General features: G+C 38.7%; 2 protein-coding genes and 1 pseudogene across 6 annotated transcripts in view; 2 read left to right on the top strand and 1 right to left on the bottom strand.

Moving 5' to 3' along the window:
* LOC129779525 (calcineurin-binding protein cabin-1-like) overlaps window positions 1-12,038 on the top strand; it is a 165,393-nt gene extending 153,355 nt beyond the window's left edge. For 2 of the 5 annotated variants that reach the window (XM_055787061.1, XM_055787058.1), the window contains 2 exons: window positions 7,146-7,551; window positions 11,438-12,037. In XM_055787061.1, the coding sequence (XP_055643036.1) occupies window positions 7,146-7,551; window positions 11,438-11,827 (796 nt within the window). In that variant the 3' untranslated portion in view covers window positions 11,828-12,037. Of the gene's footprint in view, window positions 1-7,145; window positions 7,552-11,437 lie in introns of all 5 variants that reach the window. The other 3 variants (XM_055787062.1, XM_055787059.1, XM_055787063.1) reach the window with 3 other exon arrangements.
* A 10,474-nt stretch (window positions 12,039-22,512) lies between these two features.
* Window positions 22,513-24,209, top strand: LOC129773797 (uncharacterized). The gene is made up of 2 exons (XM_055777447.1): window positions 22,513-22,584; window positions 22,861-24,209. The coding sequence occupies exons 1-2, from the start codon at window positions 22,513-22,515 to the stop codon at window positions 23,917-23,919; spliced, it is 1,131 nt and encodes a 376-aa protein (XP_055633422.1). The 3' UTR covers window positions 23,920-24,209.
* On the bottom strand, window positions 23,812-25,318 carry LOC129779529 (uncharacterized; annotated as a pseudogene).
* Window positions 25,319-27,977: the final 2,659 nt, after the last annotated feature.

Genomic DNA, 27,977 nt, shown 5'->3' with positions numbered 1-27,977 from the left:
ATCGAATTATCATCGACACCACGCTAAATGCTCCTTTCAGTTCGGCCTGTAAAAAACTTTTCTGAACTCTAATCCATCAAATTTGGAGCCCTGAAAAGGGCTGTTGATTATATGCTAAGCTAATATAGCACGCTCTCCTAGGATACGATGGGCCAGCTGGATGTCTTTGGGCATGATGTGACGCGTTTTGCATGTATAGCACACAAATTGGTATCTTCTAATAAGCCTCCTGCAGCGTCATAACCGCGGAACTTTGGAAGCGCAAGTCGGTTTTGAAGTCCTGAGCAATTCCACGAACCAAATGCTGCAAAGGTAGCTTGCGGATCAGCAATTCGGTCGACTTCTGATAGCGACGAATTCCATGCGAAGTTCCCGGTCGATATCGATGTGGCTTCTTCACGCTTCCTGCGGCTGATGCGCTTATCCGAGCTGCTTTCGTGGTGCCTTACCACCGAAAGATTAACGAGCTGTCTGCTTAGTCCCGATGAAACGAGTCCTCACGGTGCGAGAGTAGAGTAAGAAATGAACGAAAGCAAGGGAAGTGTAAAAGAATCGAATGTAAACCCCACCCTCTTTATTGTATAAGCTTACTGTATACTCACGAATATAATAAGGGTGGGATTAAGATTCTATACTTTTATGGTTTATAAAATGACGCTTCCTTTGCTTTCGTTCATTTCTTACTCTACTCTCGCACCGTGAGGACTCGAGCTCGTTAGTCTTTCGCAGACAGCTCGTTAGTCATTCGGTGGTAAGGCACACGAAGTCAGCTCGGATAAGCGCACCAGTAGCAGGATAGGTGGAGAAGCCACATCGCTATCGACCGGGAACTTCGCATGAAATTCGTCGCTATCAGATATCGACCGAATTGCTGATCCGCAAGCTACCTTTGCAGCATTTGGTTCGTGGAATTGCTCAGGACTTCAAAACCGACTTGCGCTTCCAAAGTTCCGCGGTTATGGCGCTGCAGGAGGCTTATTCGAAGATACCAATTTGTGTGCTATCCATGCAAAACGCGTCACAACATGCCCAAGGACATCCAGCTGGCCCATCGTATCCGAGGAGAGCGTGCTATATTAGCTTAGCATATAATCAACGGCCCTTTTCAGGGCTCCAAATTTGATGGATTAGAGTGCAGAAAAGTTTTTTACAGGCCGAACTGAAAGGAGCATTTAGCGAAAATCGTGGTTTCGATTATAATTCGTTACCGATAGGTGCCATGGATATGGATTTCCTTATGAAGAATATGAAATACATGACATGATGTAGTGAATATATCCGAAGAAATCACTTTGGTGAAACTGCATTATAAAATTATTTGTGTACGAATGCCGCAATCGATAGTCGACTCTAATTTGCGCTGGGTAATTTCCTCGGAGGACTCGATTCCTCCTTTGAGCATTAATAATCTCTTTCTGGCAAAACGATGTGGTATGAATCACATTATTTGAATGATAGAATGAAGAAGTTTTCTGCCAATTTCCTTCAACCTCCAAACGTATCTTTCTCCCGTTTGTCGTTTTCGCGTTCGCTAATCCTTTCTCACAACACCCATTTCTAGTTTGAGAAATTGTTGAGTAAACATTGTTTGCCAGTGCGCGTAGAGCGGGAATTCCTAAAGATTCATTGCACCTCTAATAAATTGCCGAAAGACGTGGTCTTACGTTGATCGCACTTGATTGAAAAAATCCAAAACGAAATGTATTTGGTCGAAGCATTATATGAGTAGAAAACAAATAATCGCTCGAAAATGACTTGATTTTCGCGATGTGAAACATTTTCCGTTTTTCATGTTATGCATCCAATATTGGATACGAAAATTTCCACTGATGGGGAAAAAAATATTCAGAAGCTTTCCTGTTAATTGCGATTGATTGAAAAATAACAAAACCAAATGTATTTGGTTGCAGTGTTATATGGATAGAAAACATTAAAATAAACTATTTCGCATGAATGTATTTTTCAATTCCCAGGGGAACTGGCAGATTATTTTTCAGCAACGATGATAGCAACGAGAATTCCGCGTGTGTATGTGTGTGTGTGTGTGGCGGCTGCTCCGATGTTTCAAGCGGAACCGTGGCATCACTCTCCTCCTGATGGATTCCCTTTTGGCCTTAGGTGCACAAACAGGCTCTTGGTGACACCGTTCATCAGCGCTTTCATGATAAACGAAATTAGCTTCACAACAACAGCGACAACATGCTCCAATCGCTGTTCAATCATAACTGAGTGGGTTTACGAGCGGCGCTCGCTTATATACCGATTTTTGATTTCAATAGCCTGTTTTGAAAGCAATTTTAAGACTATTGAAACAAGTTTTTGGATGAAAAAGTAACAATTATATGACGCGTAGACATTTTATCTTTCAAATGAAGTGTTTATCATACCATTTCGTTCAGTTGTTTAAGAGCTATTAACGCTCAAAATCTCGGTCTCCAGCGTAACGCTTTCGTTCTCGAAACTTTGGTTTTACACCCCGGTATAGAAATGAAAGACGTAGTCCTACGTCAAAAACAAAACTATGTTTCTGCTTGACACGCAAAACATCGTTCTCTTTGCAGCCAGAGTGAACCAAGCACATGTTAACAAATAACATAATATCATGACACAACATATCAGTATTTTGCAACGGCTCTTGACTAATTTCATGAATGGTATATATATTGACTCACTTTTGGTTATTTTTTACAAAATGATATCTTAATAGATGAAAACAAATTGATTGAGGAATGCATTATACTTGGTTCGCTTCTACACTTCAGCCCTTAGGCTGTCTTACTCACAAGATCTCGACGACATCTGATCCCAGGAGCTGTCCGAAACAAAAAAAATCTGTTAAAGATTCGGATCTGCCTTCTTGGAGAAAACGATCACTATCGTCCGATGCCATATTGTGGGTTTATGCTTTGGGTGAAAGCAATTTCTTTTTTTTACAGTTTGCTACACAGGATTTTTCTTTTGGAGCTGTTGTCAATTGTCCGAATGGCATGGTCATTTTACAGTTCATAAATTTTAATTTTCTGCATCCAATGGTGTAAGTAACTCAATTGAAAAAAAAGGCGCTTGATTCGTTTTGGCAGAACCCCGACCATATACAGTGAAAATAAATCCGCAATATAATCGAGTCCGCCCTGTAATGGACTAAAAATGAAGCTTCAATTTGATATGTCAATCATCTCAATCGGCTCAGTAGTTCAAAAGATAAGAATTTGAAAAAAGCATTCTTGGATAAAGTGGAAAAAGGGGAAAACAAACCATCGGTAAACTTTGAAAATTCATAACTCAAAAGCGAAAAAAACCGTCTCTGATTTTTGGATATGTCATGTAAAAAACTCCAGCTTTCAAGAAAAAATATAAAATATATAGCGCCCTCTATCTTAAACCGAGTAAAGTATACAAAAAAACAGACACAATCAATAATTACGAAAACAATATCCAGTTTTTTTGCAACTGTAATATTTTTTTCAAAGAAGTCTAGTGTAATGTATTCGAGAATCCAGCCCGGAATTAACAAGAGTGATCCGTTTACTCTTATATTCTGGAAAACATTTATTTGCTTCTTGGTTGTACAAGGGATTGGCTTAGACTGACTGTGCCTTTCACTAGTTGCATTTTCTATTATCTTTAGGGGTGCGTTTATTACTTGTACACTGATAGAAATCCTCACTCTACATCTAGTTCATTAACCGCTCTCTGAATCGGTCTAATAGCTCAAAAGTTATGAATTTTTGAACAAAGACAACTGTGGAAAAAATGATAAAAAATTGATTCTTCGGACAACCCTAAAATGGAATGATAAAATAAAAAAATACTAGTCTAATATTTGGCGATAAGGAAGAAAAGCAATTTTCTTGGAAATCTGAGAACCACTTTATCGCATTGGCATGGAATGACTGTATATTGCATTTTTGGTTTTTTTTGTTAGACGTTATGTTGGTATTCATGTCTCTCAGTTATGCCGATATATTCGGCCATTTGACTGTTCAGTTAAAATATAGGATTTTTGCCTATTCCAATTCAGCATCCATTTGAATAACCAAACAAAAAACCATTAGCTGTTATTAAACTAGTCAGCTGAATAATGACCGAACAATAGCATTGAGTGTTTCATAAAACGATTTACTGAACTGTACGTTGTAGGGGAAAGTCGGGAAAGACGGACAGGGTAGGAAAGACGGACACCCCTGTATAATTGATAAATTATTTTTTTATTTTAAATTTTAATGACGTATAAACTTGCAATACAGTGTATCAATATCTTTGACACTATCTGTGTACATAGTACACCTAGCTGGGTTTATGTTGAAATTGCAAATAAAAACATAAAGAAATCTACAAAGAGTAGCTCGATGTAGAGTTTCGTCTGCAGAAAAAAAGGTTCTCATTGCAATCGTGTAATTTTTCGAGGTAGTTTTCGTTACGTGAATATTTTACCATCACTCCTCTTCCAGTTTGTCGAAGAAGCTGTGAAGTTTTCTCATTTTTACTCCCGAAATAATGACGAAAATAAAATACTAATCAAGTCGGGTAAGACGGATACTCCACCGACAAAAGGCTAACATTTTGTTTTGAAAACAATTTGATTATTTCCTTCTTTTATTAACAGATGCCCACTAACTACGTTTGCAAGTGCAACCACATATCATGGACAAATCAGTAGAGCGGATTTAAAAACGAATTTTTTAATTCGAATTTGTCATTCCGAATGCTGGAAGCCGCTTTAGACATGGAAAAATGAGAAAAAATACAAGCTTCTAGGTGATTTCAGCCTAGCCTTTTTCAGCCTAATCATTTTTAAGATATATTTGAAGACCTCCAAAACTTATCGAGTACCAGAATTTCCAGTTAGTGTCCATCTTTCCTGCCAAGTGTCCGTCTTTCCCGACTCAATCTATTTTTTTTTTCAAAAATGCCGGTTACATTAATTTCGCGAAATTTCTGCCTCAATGACAAATTTTATTTTAAAATTCTATTATAAAAGAAGAGAAAAACTACTTTTACTTAGCGTGTCCGTCTTTACCACCCTTCCCCTAAAAAAGATTATTCTGGCTAGATTGAATTTTTTGTTCAACCAAAAAAATGGATAATACGTCAGTGAAACATTTGCCCATGACTCTTGAAAAGACAATTGATTCTCTGCCTAACCAGCACGAGCATTAGCTGTAAAAAAAAAGAAAAAATGATATGCTAAGCTATACGTTGTATGAAAGATTATTTAGACCGGATTGAATCTGTTTTCAACCATTGATATTTGCCTGAATAATATGCCAGAGAAAAGTTTTGAAAATGTTTTTTCAACTGCAAAGCAGCTTCTCTATAACACCTTACGGGCTTCTTAAATGAGCATTTGCTGCAAGCATTTGAAACTCAAGAAGCCTGATGGCATTACATTTGGTCTAACGGAGCATATAATTCGATAAAGGATAATCGTTCTACCTATTAACCTATTAGCTGTAAAATAATCTAGCAAGGGTCTGTCAAAGTGCTAAAAAGTTAATTCTTTTTATGGAAATTTGGTAAATGAAAATAATGCAGTCAGACAAAGTTCATCTTCTTTGATAGTGCAGTCTAAGTAGAGCTATACAAATCAAAATACGATCGAATATTCGTTTCCACAACACCTTATACCGTTCTGAATCATATCTCGGATAGCTTCATATTTAGGGCACGTTGTAATAATAACTTGAAATGCTTAGTGCCCTGATGATATAACTAAAGGGTTACTCTAAAGAATCAATTGTGATATTAATTTTATAGTATATCATCAGGGCATCAAGCATTTTAAAGAGTGTCCGTGTGATTCAGAACGGTAGTTGAATGAACGTTTTCTAATTGACTTCGAATTGCATTCAACGAACAATATGAGCTACAGCTCAGTAATTTCTCATAACTTGCGTGACTAAGGGCTGAATAGAGGTTTTTATGACAAATAGTTCAGGGTTTTCAAGCATAGTGCTTAAGCAAAACTATCATAAAAACGTTACACTTGTTAGTTGGGTACCATTGTGTTCCGAGCCACTTGAAAAGAAATTAAAAATGATTTTCCGGTTCACCGATATACTTCGAAAAATCATAATCATAATCATAACGAGAAAAAAAACCTCTCTGATTTTTGAATATGTTATGTAAAAAAAACGCAACTTCCAAGAAGAAATATAAATTAATATAGCTCCCTCTACTCCAAAGCCATATAAAGAGTAAACAACAAATACAAACATTTTTTTTGCAATAGTAGTATTTTTCGAAAAAATAGCTAATTGGCTTTAATTCATCATCTATCATCTATATCGATTAAGTAGATCAAAAGTTATGTTTTTTTGAAAAAAAAACCACTTTTGGTAAATGGAAATGGACAACCTAATGAAAAAATAAAAAAAAACGCGTTCTTGAGATAAAAGAAAATGCATGTGTTTGTTGAACATTACAACTGAGGTTCCGACATCGTATAGAAATTATACAATTTATACAAAAGTATAAAAAAATTGGTTTACGTCTAAAATTTTATTTTTCCTACAAATTCATTGATTTTCCAACAACTTTGCCGCATTTTATATTTCAATTAGACTTCTACATTTAGAGCTACGATTCTTCGATAAAAGTTAGGGTTAGTCGAAATTAAAATTGTTCATATGATAATGAAAACCATAATTCTGAGTACAACCATCATGGAGGATCCAAGCAGCGACCGGCTGAATTCGGCGTGGAATTGCTATATATATAATCTGTGATATCGGGCCTGATTCTCGAATACACTTCACGGTGGAAACGAAATGAACGGTACGCCATTGAACTACGTTTTACGAGTTAGTGAAGTGTCGAAGATAGTAATGAGTTTTCAGGCAAAATGAGCACTTTTCAAATGAAAAATCATTAATGAAAATTAACTTCTTCGTATCAAACTGGTATTCAATGTGAGTGGAAAACTTTGTTTTCTTCATGTGATATCATAATCTCATATAAAAATTTCATCTGAAGATGATTTGATATTATAATGATGAGTTTAGTGGGAAACTAATCTCGTATCCAGATGTCGACACCGTATCGTTGTCATCGCAGATACGATTCATTCCGTTTCCAGCGTGAAGTGTATTCTAAGTGTATTTGATAATCAGGCCCATCATTTCATTAAATATTATGTGTTTTAGGAAATATCTGAACGACGCTGACCGTGAGAAATTATTTGAAGTAGCAGTTTCTTGTTGTATTGAAGTTTATCAGCAAATGTTGGAAAAAAATGTACAGAATAATGATGACAATGAAATGTTAAACCTAATGGTTAGCATTTTCAAGGCTTATAGAAAAACTATCAAGCACATGCAAATCAAGGAACGAATGTTCTCAACTATTCTAGTACATTTGTATAAAACGTACATCCAGGGTAAAGCCGAATTACCAAATAACGCAAACATCCTAGACTTGGCTATAAAATTATGTACATACGAAATAAATTATCGAAAAACAACAGAGAAAATAAGTAGTATGAACAAATGCATCCCAGCAACGGTAGAAACAGCCACAACAATCGTTACACCTATGCAACCCATATCGGCGGTAAGTTATTACTATTATTCAGAGTAAATTTCGAAAGCGATATCAGCGAAATTTTCGGAGTAATGATGATTGCATTTTGTAATCTGAGTCGAGCAGAATTTAACGTTTTAGCTTTATTTTGCTATTATAAATATTCTGAGTAAAAGCTGTCGGCTATAATTTTTGCCAGCTGTTTGGTTTATACCCCAGATATTTTGCTTTGGGAAACAATTCAGAGAAACGCTTTAAAATATGCAATTCGCAACACATGAAGTTCGAGCATGAACTCGATTCGATAAGATAATCTCGACTTACAATATTTAGGTCGGTGTGATGGCGATAGGGATCGTATGGATCGCTCGATTCGACTTACATAATAGGGTCCATTATACTCAGGGTATTGACATTGCTCTGAAAGTGCCAACATCTCAATTGTATATCTCTGTTTTTTGGGAAGAAGGTGACAGACATTTTGTTGACAGCGTAGTGTGAAATTTTTATTCATTAAACCACCCCCTTATGCTTCTTGTCTGGTCTGAGGAACCACTGTTTATTATTACTTCGGAGAGGAGGTTGGGTTTATGCACTCCTTACTCAATGTGTCTTATGTTTTCTCTTTGATTTACTTTCCACCTTCGTTGGAGTTCCGTCATTATTTCGATTATATCTCTATTCACTGCATTTCAACAGTTCTCGCCCATTTTCTCTACAATGTTTTCCGCACCCCGTAGGTTCATTTCTCTTTTCTGCCGAGCAAATCGAGGATAGTCGAAGACCACATGGTCTGCTGTTTCTTCTGTTTGATTGCACTCGGAGGCTCGGATACAACTTTTCCGAAGTGAATTAATTTCTTCGTTCCACCAAAAGACTGGACTCCGTTCGTTCTTCGTTGTTACTTTTCGTGATATGCTGATGTCACATGCTCTGACAATAATATCTGTCAATGAGCTTGCAATAAAGTTATTGGTCGTTCCATTTGTAGTGCTTCCACGAGAAGATTTTTATAAAACAACACTTCCGGTCGTCTATCCTCGTCCCTCGCCTTATTGGTGGGATCCGAACATAAATGGTGTAGTGAATCGCTTGGTGGTCACTGTATGTATAACTATCGCAGACTCCCTAATTCATGGTGATACTGCTGGAACTCAACTTTGCCAAAGCTTCAAGTGAACTGAACCTGAACGTTGGTTAGTCTACTCCCCCACTCCAGTGTACAGGCGTTGAAGTCCCCACCGATGACAACAGGCTTCCGTCCGATGAGCTGTTCTGTCAAATTGTTTAGCATTCGGTCGAATTGCTCTCGGGGATGCATACCAACTGAACACGAAGATTCCGTTGATTTTGGCAACCACGAAACCTTCGTATGCATTGGACATCATTCCTTGTATGGGATACCATTGTCACCAATGCGGCTATCCTGGCTTTATCGACCAGCCAATCTCCATCGTTCAACGGGACTTGGTACGGCTCTGCTATGATCGCTTTGTTTCTGTTGTAGCCGGCCCTAGAAATTGTTGTGCTGCAACTACGAGTGGTTAAGGTTTATCTGCGTTACCTCCATTTAGTCATTGCAGCTAGCGCCCTTCTAAAGACCGGGCATCTCGGGCATCCTGAAGTTTGATCACTTTCTGACTCTGTTAGGCAGAGCATGCATCTCGGCAGCTTGATGCAATCTTTTGCCATATATCCCTTATTACCACATCTTATATAGCGGCCTGATATATCCAATCTCATGCAAACCTTAGCTCGGTGGCCAAAATCCATATACTTAAAGCACCTTACTAATTGTCGGGTAACTCTCAGGGGGCACACCGCCCATCCTATTTTTATATTCCCTGTCTCGAGCAGCTATATTTTCTACAGTCTTATTAATGCAGTATTCGTGTCTCCGAACGCTTTCTCTAGTTGAATGTTCGACGCGACATCTCTCTGCTGAAACTATTCGTTTAAGGCTTTTCTCAATTCCTCCTCTATCGTGATCATCCATATGAAATGTTAAACCTTTTCTTTTCTCAATTCCTCCTCTATCGTGATCATCCATATTCCTGCATTCGATCACTGTCTCTTGGGACATAGTTTTGCGTTGCTTCCCCAAACAATATCTCGTTAAACTCTTTATCGTCGTTTTTTTTAGTTCAAACAACACTTCGCCGCTCTGAGTGCGCCTTATTTTCACTACATTCTCTCCGAGATGTTCCAGGGACGAATCATTTTTAATCCTTAAAATATCGGTATAGGTCGTAATGCCCGGATGTGGACATGATCAGAGCATCTGATTTCAGCCTCTTCTTCAGGAATTTTGGCCTGTCTTTCGCTTCCTTACCTTAATTCTTGCGACCCTTTTGCCACTCATTGGTTCATCATGGTGTTGCTTATTTTCATCTCTAATACTTTCACAGCCCTCTTTCTGTTTCTCTGTAGTTTGTTTTCTCCTCTTTACTGTTAACGGAGTTGAGCCTCCTGTTGGTGTTGAAATCACTTCTTTTGGCTTACTGCGTACAGCCTCTTACAATGCAGTCTCCACCTTTTCTGCTCTTGCTTTCCAAGACTGCTGTTCCAAGTTCCAACTTGCTACAAAACTGCTGTTCCCGTACAGCTGCTGCAAGCTCCTTGGGGGAGGTATTACTACATGTTTTTATTGCTGATGATTGTTTCAGCAGATCAACCTGATCAACGTTAATTGGGAATGCTACATCAGAGCCTTCATGATTAACGAGTTTTGAACGTACCTGGAAGCCTGCCAGAGTTTTACCGGGACGGGGGCAGTCGCATCATTAATCCGCTAGCCGTTTCAGGAGTCACACTGCTCTACTGGCATAACGGAATAATACGGCTCACATTCCTGTAGTGTCTTTTCCAAATCATTCCAAATCGTATGGCCTTGTTAGGCGTCGTGCACAAATTACGTAACATGAGGGGGGAGGGGGGTCGAGGTTGCGTTACTTTCTGTGTATTAGAGATAGGAAATTGCGTTACGTAGGGGGGGGGGGGAGTGTGTCCAAAATCCGGATTTTTAGCGTTACGTTATTTTTTGCACGACGCCTTAAGTATGTCGTAATTAGAATCTCACTAGTCTCGATCCTAATATGTCCGTTGGCATTCCGTTTCAAGCTGTGTTGATCTCCCAGACTCGTAGATGGTTCTTCTTCATCTTAAATAGCACCAACGTACCTATAAGAACTTCGCCGTCTCAACGTAGTAAATGACTTGCGTCATTTTTTATTAGTACTTTGTAGAGGTTTTTATGCCAAATAGCACGCCTTGAATGCTTTCTGAGGGCAAGCTCTAGAATACGCGTGACCACAGTGCAATGAGAGGAAATTCCATTGACGAAAAATTCCCCCGACCAGAACGGGAATCGAACCCGAACCCCCGGCATGTCAGGTGTGACTCTAATCACTAGGCCACGGGTGCACCGTAGAAGGTTACCGTTGTAATTGTAATTGAAGTAATGATATGTGTGCCGCTAACTACTCGGCCAAAAGAGAAAAGCAGAGGTCAAACTATAACTTTTTGATAATATATTCGAAAATGATGGTCTTCTCTGAGTCCAACCGACCAAATTGTTAGCATGGTCACATCTCTCTTTCGACTCTACAAGATAATTCCCCCTATTCTACGTGGCGAATGACGTGAGATGTCTCAAGTCACGGTGTTCCCGAAAGCGAATGGGGTGACTATAGTTTATGAGAGGCTAGATTCGAATTGTTCATATTTTATCAAGTCTGGTATCAAATTAGAGCTAGGAGTAAGGTGACTTACAGAATAAACCGAGAAACTTTGTCATCTCACCTCATTAGCCGCGCGGAATAAGGGGAATATAAACCGAATTTATTTTTGGGCGGATCTCCTAAAATTTGGTTTTCAAAATATATACGCTTTGTTGACTAATATCAAAATTTCTCAGTCTTATATTCCAGGATTAACTAAATCACGCAAGGTAAATGTGAACAAACATCAACCATCAACGCCAACTATTTTAACGCCGGAGATTGCGGCTCCAACGTCCTATTCGAAATATGTGCCTACAGGTCCTTCAACAATTGTTTCATCTTCTTTGCCTGGATTAACAATTACACCTGTTAACGTATTAAATGTGATTCAAGCGGAAATATCTGCATCGAGTAGTACATGCCATGGATTAACCTCAGCATTTTCACCAAGTAAATCAAATTTATCAGGTGGTTTCGGGAGCTCGATATCAGTGTCTGAGATTCCAAAAATGTACTTGAATGCATTTTCAACTATTAGCCCGAATAATGTATCCATAGATGGTAAAAAAAAGTCATCACAATAAATGAGTCAGAATTAAATGAAAAAGGAATGGAATGAATGAATGTTTAATGGTACAACGTACGGAGATTATAATTTTAGAGAAATTGTTTGAACGTAGAATAAGAAATTGAGCTTCAGCTTGGGTAGATCGTACATTTCCTTGCGATTGCAGAGAGGAAAAGCCAGAGAGGCTGGAAGAAAAGGTTTGACAGAAAAAAAGAGCGCTTACGGAGTCACTCATAGAGCATCACGCATCGGATTCAAAGGTGAGTGAGCATGTAAATGTATGTGTGTCGTATGGTCCCTTGTGTGCATGCAGCAACTCAGAGAATTCATTTTTGAAACTGGTTTAATTCCAAACTGACTGCTGAATAATAAAATTGTATTTTGCAAATGTGTTATGTGTTAGTAATCTGTTGGGCAGGCAAAAATGATCGCTGCACAGGATTTATATGGATCGACAAGATTGAGCTTTGTTTGAATAATTATTTTAGGGAAATAGTTATAAAAATTACGCGCTTCTTTATATTAATAGCGTAAATAACGCGTTTGTAAATGATTGCAGAGAAATCAACAAATACTTCAACATCGGCTGTGATGTCAACGCTCATCACACTTTGTGGGGTAGTACTTGTGCTAGAATGATTCACACATACATGAATGTCCATCATATGCGTCGGCTCTCGCTATGCTCTCTCGTCATAGCAAAGTCAGACTCACTCAGTCGGTCATTGTGATCGGTCCGATCTTTCGGCTTCTAGCAATCGCGTGTGCAAGTTATTGATTACTACAAGATGGCGATGAGAGATGTGAACCCTCAGTAATTTCGATCACATATCAAATATAAAAAGAATAATAAAAGAAATATAAGCAGTGGAATTTTTGGTTTAATTAGAAAAAAAGGTAAAACTGCAGTGATGTGAAATATTCAGGTAAAAAAAATGGAAAAAAGTGTTCTCAGAATCTACCCCGGCAGAAGCAAATAGTTCAATAAAAAAAAAAAGCTTAATAGAAATAATTAAGGGAACGTGCTGTTTACTTTTATATCGAAGAGCTGTGCTAGTGCAATTTTAGATATGCAATATATGCAGAAAAGTGCCAAAAGATTGATTTTTGGCTACCAAATAGAACACGTGTTATACCGTGGAGGTGCAGAGATGCCGTTGGAGGCGCCATATTGGGAAGTTTGGTGAAATTTATGGGAGTGTGCCAGAGTTGAAAGAGAACGATTGAGTGTGTGCGCGTGTGTATTTAATCCAAAATATCGAGAGCGGAAATTATAGAGTGTTTGGAAAAAAAAATAGTGAGAGTGTGTTTGTGATGTGAGGCATGATGGATTAGCAAGCTGTAAAGTCCAAGTTGGGTTCTATGGATTAAAGGTATGTCATTCTTTTCTCAATATTTTGACAATGTGATATAGGGATGCCGTGCCTGGTAGTGGATCAATTACGGTCTGATGAAGGAAACGCTACGTTATCTACAATTTCAATAATAATCTCGCTCTCGTGTGCGGAGCTGGAGTGTTTATAGTTTGTGCACAAATGTATTTTGCTTTTACATACTAATATTTTCTACACAAATTCTGCTCGTATTGATGTTGTGTGCTCAAACCGATACATATATTCATATCATAATCCATAATTCTTCTATTTATTGAAATGCTGAGGTGGTGAAATTGTATTTGTGAAAGCTCCGACGAGGTAGGCCGAGCATGAATAACAGTACGTGTAAGAGAACATGGGGGGAGAAATAATCTCCTCTCTCTTACTCAACCAGATACATGTGAGAGCAAGAGCATTAACACCCTGCTCAGAACACTGCACGATCGTCGTAAATATTTATAACAAACTGCTTCCTTCACTCATAGTATATAGTAGAGATGGGCAAAACAGTTCACTTTGTTGAACAGTTCACTCACTAACCGTTCATTAAAGTGAATCAGTTCTCTTGAACCGTTCTTTCGCTCTTTCGTTCAGCGATATTAAGAACAACATAGAATGTTGGCTGGAACCCAACATCAATAGACAGCTATTAATTGATATCGTTGGAATGGATAGTGTACGTATGGGATTTATATTTTTGAAATTTAGTGGGGAAAGATAAGCTGCTTCATTGAAAGTCGCAAACTGCATGTGAAAATATGTATATCGGTCGACAAAAGTTTATGTAATAATTTGATGTGCCAAAAATATGTGCAATTTTTCATATTCTCTTTTTGGACAACACACAGGTTCCATGTAAGATCATATTTCATAATGTTCATTCAGGGAAAAAAATCAGCAGCAATTTTCACTAACAATCAGTCATACAAATAATCACGATAACACGTACACGCAATAGGCCAAACAATGAATTGAAAGCAACGAAAAAACTTTTTTCTCAACACGCCCTCACTATAAAATTTTATATTTACCTAATCCCCTAGATTTTTTCTGATAATCAGAAAGTATATGATATGTATATGAAGTTTTGCTTTTAAAACTACGAAAATGTAATTTAATTTTTAACCCAAAATTGAGAATACTTTAACAAAATAAACCCTGCGTTACATGCATTTTGCTCATTAACACTCCTATACTCGCGCATTGGTCTGTCAGACCGAGAAATCAATAATTCGTTCATTTCTCAGAAAATATCAACACTACGACTTTGCGATTCTCTCTAGCTTCGTTATTCGTCATTCGTCATCGTTTAGCGTATCGCATGTGTTGGTACAAAAGGGACGTGTGCCACTTTTTTAACACTTTCGGTCTGACACACCGACGCGAGTATAGGAGTAACTTGTTTGGACAAGTGCCATTTTTCATATTCTAGAATATTGTTGAATGAAATGTATAAAATTATGTTAGCGGCGTGGAATATTTATTGAATATATTGCATAAGATCATTACCGGACTATTCTATTTCATTTCAGTCCCTTTTGTAATTGGATTGAACGGATCCATATATTAACTATTCGTCGATATATTCGTCGTTAGATTCATACGTTCAAAAGCAAAATATGAATGTTTGACTTTCGTAGAGTTATTCGCAAAATATAATGGTCATAAATATACACACTTGTGAAAGAATTTAACTTGTGGAAGAATTGTAAACAGTACATTATAAACTAATCGGTCTTATTGTAATTTTTATCAGTTACAGTTTCGAGGATATTTTTTTTATAATGGACATTATCTACAAGAAAACAAGAAAAAGAAAAGGAAGTTCCTAGAAATCCTTCTATATAATCTTTTTATGCCTCATCTAAAAAAGGCATTATATCTTAGTTTACCAAGAATACAGAGACAAAGAATATTATAAATATGCAAATTTTATATTCCAGAACCTTTATCATCTGGTAATTATCTAGAATACGTTATACATTCTTCTCTTTGATAAAAGACGGGTGGGTAATGTCGGGGACATAACCGGAGTGACGTAGGACTATACAAAGGGGACAGCTTTTGTTAAATATATATTTTAAATATATTGTTTTATTTTCTTCTCCTACGTGAATACCTACCTATCTACCTGAAAAATGGATTAGTTTACTGTTTACTCTTTATGAATATGTTGATGGTTCTGAGAAGAACCTTTGGTGTTGTGTTTTTGTTATCACTCGATATTCCCATCTTGTTCGGTTAAACCTTCCTGTTTGGCTATTGCGTTTGCCACTCGCCACAGCTTTCACAGTTGGAAAATTTCTTCCCATCCAGCTTAGTGACATGTTGTACAGTAAATTACATTCAATGCGACGTGCCGAAGCGCCACTCAGTATCGCATTGGAGGCGATTTTAATCTGTAATTGAACATTTGCGATGACAGTGGTACAGTGTCGACTTTCAATGTGGGGTCATAATTTGGATCTCTATGTTTACAAAAATGTCCAACTAAATAAGTCGCATTACATGTCCGTCCAATTAGCTAAATTTCGAACTAATTGTAAATTACTGTACTCTCAATCTGGAAACAATTTAAGAATTGGTGAAAATTGAATAATCAGGAAAGTCCCCAACTATCAATAAGCTCAGAACAACTGCCAAATTCACATACTCATCAGATCCTGGCAAACAAATTATGAAAAAATCAATTTGTGTTTTATTATTATTTTGGATAATGTTTTAGAAAGCATTGAACTGTATTTCCTAAACTCTTTTTTGGAAGGTTTAATGGCCCTGAAAAGCGCCTTGTTTTATGGAATGGTTCAAATTTAGAAAACTTAGTACTCGTGGTTTTGAAAAAAACCATTTTCGAACGCCCTCGTTGCCGCCTTGTTCTGGATTTGCCACCAAAGCAGTTTGTATAAAGAACAAACTTTTTTCTTCTGCTACCTGATGCCGTTTTGCGATTGCGTTTGCCACTCGCCACTCGCTGCAACTGCCTGTTGTCTTAATGTCCACCGAACCGAATGTGTTCTGTTCCGAATGCGGATTTTCTTATCGTCGCGAGCAGCTTTGCCAGCTAACTCGATCACTTCGGCGGCCGAAACTATATAACGCAGGCTAGATGGACTGGTGCACTGGTACTAACGCGCTCGGCCTAGCTACCCTTGCGGGGAACTCCAAATCAACACGGTTCGAGCGGGATTTTGCCTTTCCCTTCACTTTTCCTCCTTTACCATGTCCAGACATGGCTGCTTGGGTTGGTTTGTTGATGTGTTGTGATGCGAACCGATGTGGTGTACGGTTTGAATGAGAATGATCGTTACGGCAGCGGAGCGGGGATTTTTAAGCTGACTGGCTGGCTCGAGAATTACGCATGTGTGAGACTGCGACCAACGTTTCGTTCATTTTTTTCTTTTTCCTTTCCAATCGTGCTTCATTCTATTTCGCTGCTGCTCTGGTTGCCCGTTTTGGTCGGTACGATTTGAGGAGCACAAAATGGACCAATCAAAAATGGGCACATAGTGCATTTTGACAATGCTTGATACTTCACAATTATTCAATTATTTATCTCAAGAAAAATGAAATGTTATTCGTTATGACAGATGCGTAGATATATTTCCTATCAATTGATGCAAAAACCTTTGCGATCTATTGAGAAATGCTCGAGTTATAAGCGTTCCAAATCTTGCATTTTTTCCTACTTGTTCAGTGCCTAGATTTCCATTTCACCCCCTATATCTTCCGGTTAGACGTAGTCCTACGTCAAAAAAAACCGAAAAACACGCAACAACTGCATGAAATGTAAAAAATATGTTTGTTCCGAGCATGTAGTTATGCTACGTTCTGGTTCTTACTCTAATGAAACCACAATCGATTAATACGTTTTTATGTTATTTTATAGCTCTTTATACTTCCATGAATTATATTCAGTTGCTTACTTTTAATTAATAACAGTGAAAAATTCGAATTTCGATATTTGTGTTGGAGTATCAAAAATTATTCTGTTTTGAGGAGGCTGAATTAGATGACTATTAAAACATAATAAAGACGAAGAAAACATAGTTTTTGGAGTTTTTTCATTCAATCATACCCTCTTCTTCAAATAAATGCCAATAAAGCCTGAAAAATACACAATGGCAACATTACAGAGAAGTTTAATTTTCGGTCTGTGACACCGTGTGCGAGTATACGTGTTATGATTTTGCACGCGAGTACAGGAGGGGTAATGACAAATCGTTTTATTTTCCTTACAAGCGTTTTCGTTATATTTATCCATTCCGCCCAGCGCAAATCAGTTCAGCTGCACTCGTTCGTTCGCAAACAAATTGCCCGCAAACACTTCTTTCTCAAACAGTTCGTTCCAAAACAGTTCACTCTCAATCAGTTCTTTCCCATACAGTTCACTCGCAAACAGTTCACTCTTCAACAGTTCACTCTCAAACAGTTCACTCGCAAACCGTTCTTACGGAATCAGTTCGTTTACAAACCGTTCGCTCGCAATCAGTTCGTGGGGAGGACTATCGTTCTTTTTCAAAGAACGATCGCTCTTTTATGCGAACTAGTTCTTTCGTACCGTTCGTGAACTGTTTGCCCATCTCTAGTATATAGCGACCTAGCTTAGTATGTAGGCGTGTGATTGCCGAAGAAAATATTGCCAGCGTGGAAGCAGGATCGCTAGACTGCTTTGTGTTTGTGTGAGAAAGTTTCATGCGTGAACTTTGGAACCACGGTCATGGTCACGGGTACATGAAAGTGAGTTCAATGGACTGCAACAGTAAATTAAGCACATATGTAGTACAAAAGGTGAAATCAGTTGAGTGGAAAAAAAAATCAATTGGAATGAAGATAAAGGGTGTGTCACATCAAATTGCATCACGGAAAAAACGCTGTAGAAATTTAATTTTTAGGAATTATATCTTCAGCTTTCGCTTATAATCAGATAAGAGTGTATAGATCACGTTGGCCATGCTTCACTGTCAATTTTTCGTAAATTTGGAAAAATGTCGAACGAAAAAGAGCGTCGTGAATTAATCCTGCGCACTCATTTCGAGAATCCGGAGTTGTCACATCGGGACATCGGTAAGATGCTGGGAATCGTCCAATCCACGGTCAGCAGAGTACTAAAACGATACTTCGAGAACCTAACCATCGACCGGAAGGTGAAGAACGGCAAAAATGGATGCTCCGTCAGTGAAAAAGATCACAAGCGCGTAGTTAAGCAGTTTAGACGTGATCCGAGAAGTTCGGTCAGGGATGTCGCCAATAAGCTGAATTTGTCAAGTTCATTCGTCCAGCGGACCAAGCAGCAGGAGGGCCTGCGTACATACAAGGTTCAGAAGGCTCCTAACCGCGACGAAAGGCAAAACATGGTGGGGAAGACGCGAGCCCGGAAGCTGTACACCGAAATGCTGACAAAGCCGCATTGACTGGTAATGGACGACGAAACCTACGTGAAAGCGGACTTTCGTCAGCTGCCGGGCCTGTTGTTCTTCTCCGCAGAGGACAAATTCAGCGTTCCGGAGGAGATTCGCAAGCAGAAACTATCCAAGTTTGCCAAAAAGTACATGGTGTGGCAAGCGATCTGCTCTTGCGGAAAGCGGAGCGCCCCCTTCGTGATGACCGGCGCGGTAAATGGGCAGGTTTACCTTAAGGAGTACCTACAGAAGCGCTTACTACCACTATTGAAGCAGCACGAGGGCCCGACCATCTTCTGGCCGGATCTCGCTTCGTGCCACTATTCAAAGGACGTGTTGGAGTGGTACGAAGCCAACGGGGTCACCTTCGTGCCAAAGGAAATGAACCCGCCCAACGCACCGGAGCTTCGCCCAATAGAGGAATATTGAGCGTTTATGAAGCAGGCCCTCCGGAAGAACCCTAATGTTGTCAAATCGGAGGCGGACTTCAAGAGAAAATGGATTTCTGTTCAAAAAAAAACTACAACCTGACGTTGTACAGAACCTTATGGACGGGGTAAAGAGGAAGGTGCGAGCATACGGGCTTGGGCTCGAAGTATGAATAAAAAGAAAATGCCAAAAGTTGTTTAATAGTTTTTATTTTACTGTCTAAAATTTTCAAAAGGATCGGTCTACTGGGCGAATTTCTACAGCGTTTTTTCCGTGATGCAATTTGATGTGACACACCCTTTACCAAATGGTATTCGAATGTGATTGATGGGAAAAAAATTATTATTTTTTTTCACACTTATGGATCGATACCGATAGGAATAAGAAATAAGGTTGTTATGTGAATAAATGGTACATACATACACACAAGAGTGTATGTATGGCGCTCTTGGATGTTGCGAAAAAGGGAATTAAAATCAATATGGAGTTATGAATTATGTTGTTGTAAATTTAAAAGATGTATTTGAAATAAATTCAAAGAACAAAGGCACAAAAGTGTCGGCCACTGGAATTTTATTTGAATAATCCATAATTGCTCTTGGATGTAGCGAGAATGATGAAATGATGATTGTTGATCGTTGAAAGGACAAGGTGTATGCTCTTAAATGCTGCAATAAATAACAGGTATGACTGTGTTTATGATTTCTAATGAATTACTAATATTATCTATGGCAAGTTACAGAATAAAAGGGTCTATTGGATTATGCCGAGTAGATTCTGAACCGAAATATATAATAAATGAATAAATAAATAAACTTAAATATGTATCTTTGGATTTCATGTGAGAAAAAGCAAATGCTCTCAATTAGAAATATTTTGTATATATTATTGGCAGATACAGTCAACATGGATGATCCAGAACTGATCGAAGGTGCAACTAACACTTCGATAATCCAACAAAACCTATCGGTCTTCAGTCCCGCCTCATACAACTTACCACATTTTAAATACAAGCATTTGCCACAATCGGAAATTCGAAATGCGTGGGGATCATGGATTCGAGGGTTCGAAACTAGAGGTGGGCAAAACGGTTAACTTTAATGAACCGTTCACTGACCAACCGTTCACTTAAAAGAACTAGTTCTTTTGAGCAGTTCACTCACTCTTTCGCACAGTAGAGGGATATGTCAAAGCAAGTATGAAAAAGTGTGGGATGTTATGTAGGACTGTTCTGTTCATTCATAAAATGATATTTATTAGCAAATAATTATTCGTCCGAATTTTGTGAAAAATATCTCAAATCAAACTTTGATTTTGAAATTTTGATTTAGTTTGAACCTTGATTTACTTTTTTCAGCACAAACTAGCTTTGCGTGCTCTTCTTACGATGTTTGGCAATATAGTTTTGCTATAGTAAAACTATACCAAAACGCGAACGCCTATCTCAAAATTATGGAGCACAATATTATATGATAGTAAAAATGTTTCATATCAGCGACCCGATATTCAATTACTGTTTAACAAGACTGTTTGGAACATTTCGTTTTCGACTGTATTTTCTTGGTGAGGTCGATTTACATATCATCTTACTGAAATATTTACTCTCAACTTAAAAATATGAAATTATAATTTTGTTTGATCAATAATCAAACAATTAAATTTAAAAACCATCGTATCCTGAAATGCTGCGTTTTATTATGAAAACGACAATACCGATATCTTATTTTTATTGCTTCATGGGGCTATCGTTTGTTTCCCTTCGTTAATTTGAGGACTATTTACCTTGCAGCACCATTCATCTATCACTCGTTCGTTTTCTTCCTCTTATTGGCGATCTAACGTACAAATCTACACCTAGGCGGCGCTGCGGTGAATATGATGATTGTTTTAAATTTTGCCATGTGAGCTTATGGAAGGTTTGTAGTTCTTTCCATAAATTACATATAATCATAAAAGATTATTCGATTGCGATGAGTTTGTAAGAAATTTAATTCTGCGCAATTTTATATATAACATGTTATTTATTTACCTCTTTCAGTAGTGAAAACTATAAAAATGTTGACAATGGTTGAATTAAAGAAGGAAATTCGTGAGTACAATCAAACACAAGTGGAAAAATGTACGATTCCTGCAGGTGAGAACTACGTTGGAAAGTCCGGAAGTAAAATATACGTGATTTGTTTTTGAGTTTTAGGTTACATTAGCATCATTTTCTTAGTTCAAAAACAAAATCCAGATGTCTCACCGATCGTTTACGTTTTGCGTTAGATCGCCAATACACCGATCACCCCACACAGTTCGTTCTGAACTGTATGCATAGATCAGCCAGCGGTTAGTTCGTTCTGAACTGTATATACAGTTCCGCCAGCGATCATCGTACACAGTTCGTTCTGAACTGGTTCTGAACTGCATACACAGTTCATCGTTCACCGTACACGGTTCGTTCTGAACTGAACTGTATACACAGTTCAGTCAGCCGTCAGTTCGTTCTGAACTGGGTATACAGTTCATATGAACTGTTGTTGATTTGCGGCAAAGTTGAATTGTTGATTTTTCAACAACTTTGCCGCATTTTATATTTCAATTAGACTTCTACATTTAGAGCTACGATTCTTCGATAAAAGTTAGGGTTAGTCGAAATTAAAATTGTTCATATGATAATGAAAACAATAATTCTGAGTACAACCATCATGGAGGATCCAAGCAGCGACCGGCTGAATTCGGCGTGGAATTGCTATATATATAATCTGTGATATCGGGTCTGATTCTCGAATACACTTCACGGTGGAAACGAAATGAACGGTACGCCATTGAACTACGTTTTACGAGTTAGTGAAGTGTCGTAGATAGTAATGAGTTTTCAGGCAAAATGAGCACTTTTCAAATGAAAAATCATTAATGAAAATTAACTTCTTCGTATCAAACTGGTATTCAATGTGAGTGGAAAACTTTGTTTTCTTCATGTGATATCATAATCTCATATAAAAATTTCATCTGAAGATGATTTGATATTATAATGATGAGTTCTGTGGGAAACTAATCTCGTATCCAGATGTCGACACCGTATCGTTGTCATCGCAGATACGATTCATTCCGTTTCCAGCGTGAAGTGTATTCGAAGTGTATTTGATAATCAGGCCCATCATTTCAGTAAATATTTTGTGTTATAGGAAATATCTGAACGACACTGACCGTGAGAAATTATTTGAAGTAGCAGTTTCTTGTTGTATTGAAGTTTATCAGCAAATGTTGGGAAAAAATGTACAGAATAATGATGACAATGAAATGTTAAACCTAATGGTTAGCATTTTCAAGGCTTATAGAAAAACTATCAAGCACATGCAAATCTAGGAACGAATGTTCTCAACTATTCTAGTACATTTGTATAAAACCAGGGTAAAGCCGAATTACCAAATAATGCAAACATCCTAGACTTGGCTATAAAATTATGTACATACGAAATAAATTATCGAAAAACAACAGAGAAAATAAGTAGTATGAACAAATGCATCCCAGCAACGGTAGAAACAGCCACAACAATCGTTACACCTATGCAACCCATACCGGCGGTAAGTTATTATTGTCGCCACAGCACTATCTTGGAATTCGTTCGTCAGTTCAACGAACGAAATTTCCAACGAACGACATGTCAAATAACCAACCGATGTCATGAGCAGCAGGCCAGTCGATGTGCTGATATTCAGTTTGTTTTTGTTTACTTTCTAAAAAAGCAAAATATTTCGAAGTAGTTTGCGATTAGAAGCATTTTCGGTTAGTTTTGCTCTACAATCTGTTCCAAAAGTCATTATTGAAGACGTAATTGAAGGTAAAATTTGTCTGCTTAGTTGAATGCTGAAATCATTCATTCCGTTCGCCAACAACAGGCCAGTCCTGGAACCGTATACCACGCCCTTTATGGACACTACTTTTTGGGTATTTCCCAAAAGAATTTGGCGATCATTTACGGAAAAAGCCTGTCCACTATTTATGGTTGGATTCAAAAGTTTGAAAGCGAGGGACTTTACCGAAGGAAAAAACGAGCTCAGGTCTTCAAAAAGTTCCAGTCGGAAATGCGACAATGGTTGGTGGAGCTTTATTGCAAGCATCCTCTTTTATTTTTGGACGAAGCCAAGGAGATGTTCCAGGCACATTTCCAGATGACAATAAGTACTTCATCCGTCTGTACTATTCTGCACGAGGCAGGCCTGTCGTGGAAAACCATTGAGAGAAGTGCTATTCAAATTCGTATGGAAGAAATAGTGCGGTTTGTGAATGAGCTCCTCGCCATACCATGGGATATTTTCAATTTAGTTTTCCTCGATGAGGTGAGTATTGACAATAGGGGCACGTTACGTCAGAAGGGATATGGTGTCGTAGGAAAAAAGTTAATTTTCAGAGGAGAATTTTGTCGCCGTGCTCGTTCATCGTTCTTATGTTTCCTTGGCGCTGATGGAATCCTGGATAGTTTCTGGACTGAAGGCACTTTTAACAGGCTAAAGTTTTTCGAATGCTGCCGAGAGTTTGCCTTGCGGAATCCTAAGGTTCAAAGATATCCAGGATTCCATTCAGTATGGATCATGGACGGTGCGAGGATTCATTGCGACGCTAATCTCATTCGCTATCTTCGATCCATTGGGATCATACCCATATTCCTTCCGGCGTACTGCCCCTTTTTCAATCCCATCGAGGTGATCTTTGGCCTCGTGAAAAAACGTCTTCAGAGAGTACACCGGGAAGGTGAACAAATTCTGGCTGAAGTATGTGAAGCTATGAACTACTTCAAAGTTTATACTTGCCAGAAACTGTTTGAACACTGTGGATACTTCCCTGGAGGATTTTTCAGCCCTGAGAAAGGCTTAACGCAAGATCCAAATGAGGTCGATTTGAATATTGTTCCCAATTAATATAAGAGCAAGTTTTGAAACGTTTACTGTTAACAATAATGAACTATCTGAAACAAATAAATAAAACTCATGAAGACCGTGAAACTATTGCAAATAAAACTTATTTTATTTATTCAAAACCGTAAAATCAAAACAAGAAAAACACTTTAAGAGTGATCAACATCGGGACAATCAGTTACTTTCTCCGCCAACACTTGGCTCACTTCGGACTCTTCTGGTCGGATTGCTGATTGCACTGCGGTGATAAAATCTACAGCGGCTAATCCTTTTGTTATCATTGCTTCGAGCTTGCGGGAAACGTTGTTAAGTATTCCAAGTGCTGCTGAAATTTCTTCCCTTATTTCAGCCGCTTCTTTCACCCAACCAGCATTCACAGTATGAGCCACTGTGACACCCCGATGTACTGACTGCAGGCGGGCTGCTTCTGACACATTTGTCCATCGGAAGTATTTGGCGAGCTCCAAAGGCGGTGCGGGATCAATTTTCAATTGCTCTTGCTTGTGAGCAGGCGAAGAGTGGATGAAGTTGGCCCACAACATCCACGAGCTTTGATGTCCCTCTAAATCCAAGTGAGTTTCCTTAAGCTCTTTAGCCAAAGCAGCACAATCACGGGTCGAGTGGGCTCCGGCTCGGTCTGAGTTTGTTGGCGTAATGAGCGTCTTCAGTACCATTTGGTGCTGGGCATGCGTCTCCACGTTGGTCGCATATGGATGCACAAAAACTTTGATGTTTTTATCCTTCCATGTAGCAAGGATTCGTGGAGTGATGGCAGAAACATTGTAGGTCTTCCTTTTGGTCGTGTCATGATGAATCGTTCAATGTCTTCTTCATCTGGCATTTGCTTCTCAGACCATGTCGGAACGTCATTGTCAAAATCAACTTGCCGAGATACGTGTTTCTTTGCAAGTTTCCACATGAATCCGATCACTTCCGGCACTGTATCTCCACCGACATTCATGGTTCCGATTTCTCGAGGGCGCATTTGACTGCGAAAAAGTCGTCGAAGAAAGGTCCCTTTAAAGAAGAATTCCAAACTCTTCGCAGCATCATCTGGCAACAAAGTCACATCATTTTCCTCGGATGCACCACTTTCTTCGTTTTCAGCTTCCTCCGTCGTATTATCGGGCAACAATGAGAATTCGACATTCCTCGAGTTCCCATCGTCAGAGACCTGGGTCGTATCCAACAAGGATTTCGAGAATCTGAAAGTTCCCGACGATCCAGCCACCGGAGATCCCGCTGTTTCCTGCTCCAGGAACTCTATTCCGTCGTAGCTGCAAATAGTTCAATTCTGTTGAAGATCATCCTATTTTTTTAATAGTTTGTTACTTACTTGTCCTTGTTATTATCCATGTTAAACTGGAACTGGAGGATTAATGTTCTTCAAGCATTTTTTTTTATTTACCACAACGAGGTGAAACAACGAAAACGTAAACAACAACAATAACGTTGAGGTAAACAACTAACCATGGTGCACCAATCCATGCAGGTTGTTTTGTTTGTGGTAGTCGTCTTTTTATTGTACAAGATCAATAAATGTCAACAGATGAGCATTTCGCATAAACATTCATAGTGTAAAAAGAAGATTTTGCTACGTTTTTTTAGCTGCATGAGTTTTGATTAAAAAAATCTTAATTCCGTTGCTTAAAAGCAAAATTTGAGAGTAATCAAAAATAATTGCCGTTTTTCATGCTTGAAAGAAGGACTACCATGCATCTAGAAACTATGGAACTTCGTTAGTCAAACGAACGATGTTCGCTTCCAATTTTTCTCCGGATGGCCGATACTATTATTCAGAGTAAATTTCGAAAGCGATATCAGCGAAATTTTCGGAGTAATGATGATTGCATTTTGTAATCTGAGTCGAGCAGAATTTAACGTTTTAGCTTTATTTTGCTATTATAAATATTCTGAGTAAAAGCTGTCGGCTATAATTTTTGCCAGCTGTTTGGTTTATACCCCAGATATTTTGCTTTGGGAAACAATTCAGAGAAACGCTTTAAAATATGCAATTCGCAACACATGAAGTTCGAGCATGAACTCGATTCGATAAGATAATCTCGACTTACAATATTTGGGTCGGTGTGATGGCGATAGGGATCGTATGGATCGCTCGATTCGACTTACATAATAGGGTCCATTATACTCAGGGTATTGACATTGCTCTGAAAGTGCCAACATCTCAATTGTATATCTCTGTTTTTTGGGAAGAAGGTGACAGACATTTTGTTGACAGCGTAGTGTGAAATTTTTATTCATGAAACCACCCCCTTATGCTTCTTGTCTGGTCTGAGGAACCACTGTTTATTATTACTTCGGAGAGGAGGTTGGGTTTATGCACTCCTTACTCAATGTGTCTTATGTTTTCTCTTTGATTTACTTTCCACCTTCGTTGGAGTTCCGTCATTATTTCGATTATATCTCTATTCACTGCATTTCAACAGTTCTCGCCCATTTTCTCTACAATGTTTTCCGCAACCCGTAGGTTCATTTCTCTTTTCTGCCGAGCAAATCGAGGATAGTCGAAGACCACATGGTCTGCTGTTTCTTCTGTTTGATTGCACTCGGAGGCTCGGATACAACTTTTCCGAAGTGAATTAATTTCTTCGTTCCACCAAAAGACTGGGCTCCGTTCGTTCTTCGTTGTTACTTTTCGTGATATGCTGATGTCACATGCTCTGACAATAATATCTGTCAATGAGCTTGCAATAAAGTTATTGGTCGTTCCATTTGGAGTGCTTCCACGAGAAGATTTTTATCAAACAACTTTGTCTTCCACTTCCGGTCGTCTACCCTCGTCCCTCGCCTTATTGGTGGGATCCGAATACAAATGGTGTAGTGAATCGCTTGGTGGTCACTGTATGTATAACTATCGCAGACTCCCTAATTCATGGTGATACTGCTGGAACTCAACTTTGCCAAAGCTTCAAGTGAACTGAACCTGAACGTTGGTTAGTCTACTCCCCCACTCCAGTGTACAGGCGTTGAAGTCCCCACCGATGACAACAGGCTTCCGTCCGATGAGCTGTTCTGTCAAATTGTTTAGCATTCGGTCGAATTGCTCTCGGGGATGCATACCAACTGAACACGAAGATTCCGTTGATTTTGGCAACCACGAAACCTTCGTATGCATTGGATATCATTCCTTATATGGGATACCATTGTTACCAATGCGGCTATCCTGGCTTTATCGACCAGCCAATCTCCATCGTTCAACGGGACTTGGTACGGCTCTGCTATGATCGCTTTGTTTCTGTTGTAGCCGGCCCTAGAAATTGTTGTGCTGCAACTACGACACGAGTGGTTAAGGTTTATCTGCGTTACCTCCATTTAGTCATTGCAGCTAGCGCCCTTCTAAAGACCGGGCATCTCGGGCATCCTGAAGTTTGATCACTTTCTGACTCTGTTAGGCAGAGCATGCATCTCGGCAGCTTGATGCAATCTTTTGCCATATATCCCTTATTACCACATCTTATACAGCGGCCTGATATATCCAATCTCATGCAAACCTTAGCTCGGTGGCCAAAATCCATATACTTAAAGCACCTTACTAATTTTCGGGTAACTCTCAGGGCATACCGCCCATCCTATTTTTATATTCCCTGTCTCGAGCAGCTATATTTTCTACAGTCTTATTAATGCAGTTTGCGTGTCTCCGAACGCTTTCTCTAGTTGAATGTTCGACGCGACATCTCTCTGCTGAAACTATTCGTTTAAGGCTTTTCTCAGTTCCTCCTCTATCGTGATCATCCATATTCCTGCATTCGATCACTGTCTCTTGGGACATAGTTTTGCGTTGCTTCCCCAAACAATATCTCGTTAAACTCTTTATCGTCGTTTTTTTTAGTTCAAACAACACTTCGCCGTTCTGAGTGCGCCTTATTTTCACTACATTCTCTCCGAGATGTTCCAGGGACGAATCATTTTTAATCCTTAAAATATCGGTATAGGTCGTAATGCCCGGATGTGGACATGATCAGAGCATCTGATTTCAGCCTCTTCTTCAGGAATTTTGGCCTGTCTTTCGCTTCCTTACCTTAATTCTTGCGACCCTTTTG

Source organism: Toxorhynchites rutilus, chromosome 3 (genome assembly GCF_029784135.1).
Source record: "Toxorhynchites rutilus septentrionalis strain SRP chromosome 3, ASM2978413v1, whole genome shotgun sequence".
In the NCBI taxonomy this organism is placed as follows: domain Eukaryota; kingdom Metazoa; phylum Arthropoda; class Insecta; order Diptera; family Culicidae; genus Toxorhynchites; species Toxorhynchites rutilus.
This window is presented reverse-complemented; position numbering and strand designations above follow the sequence as displayed.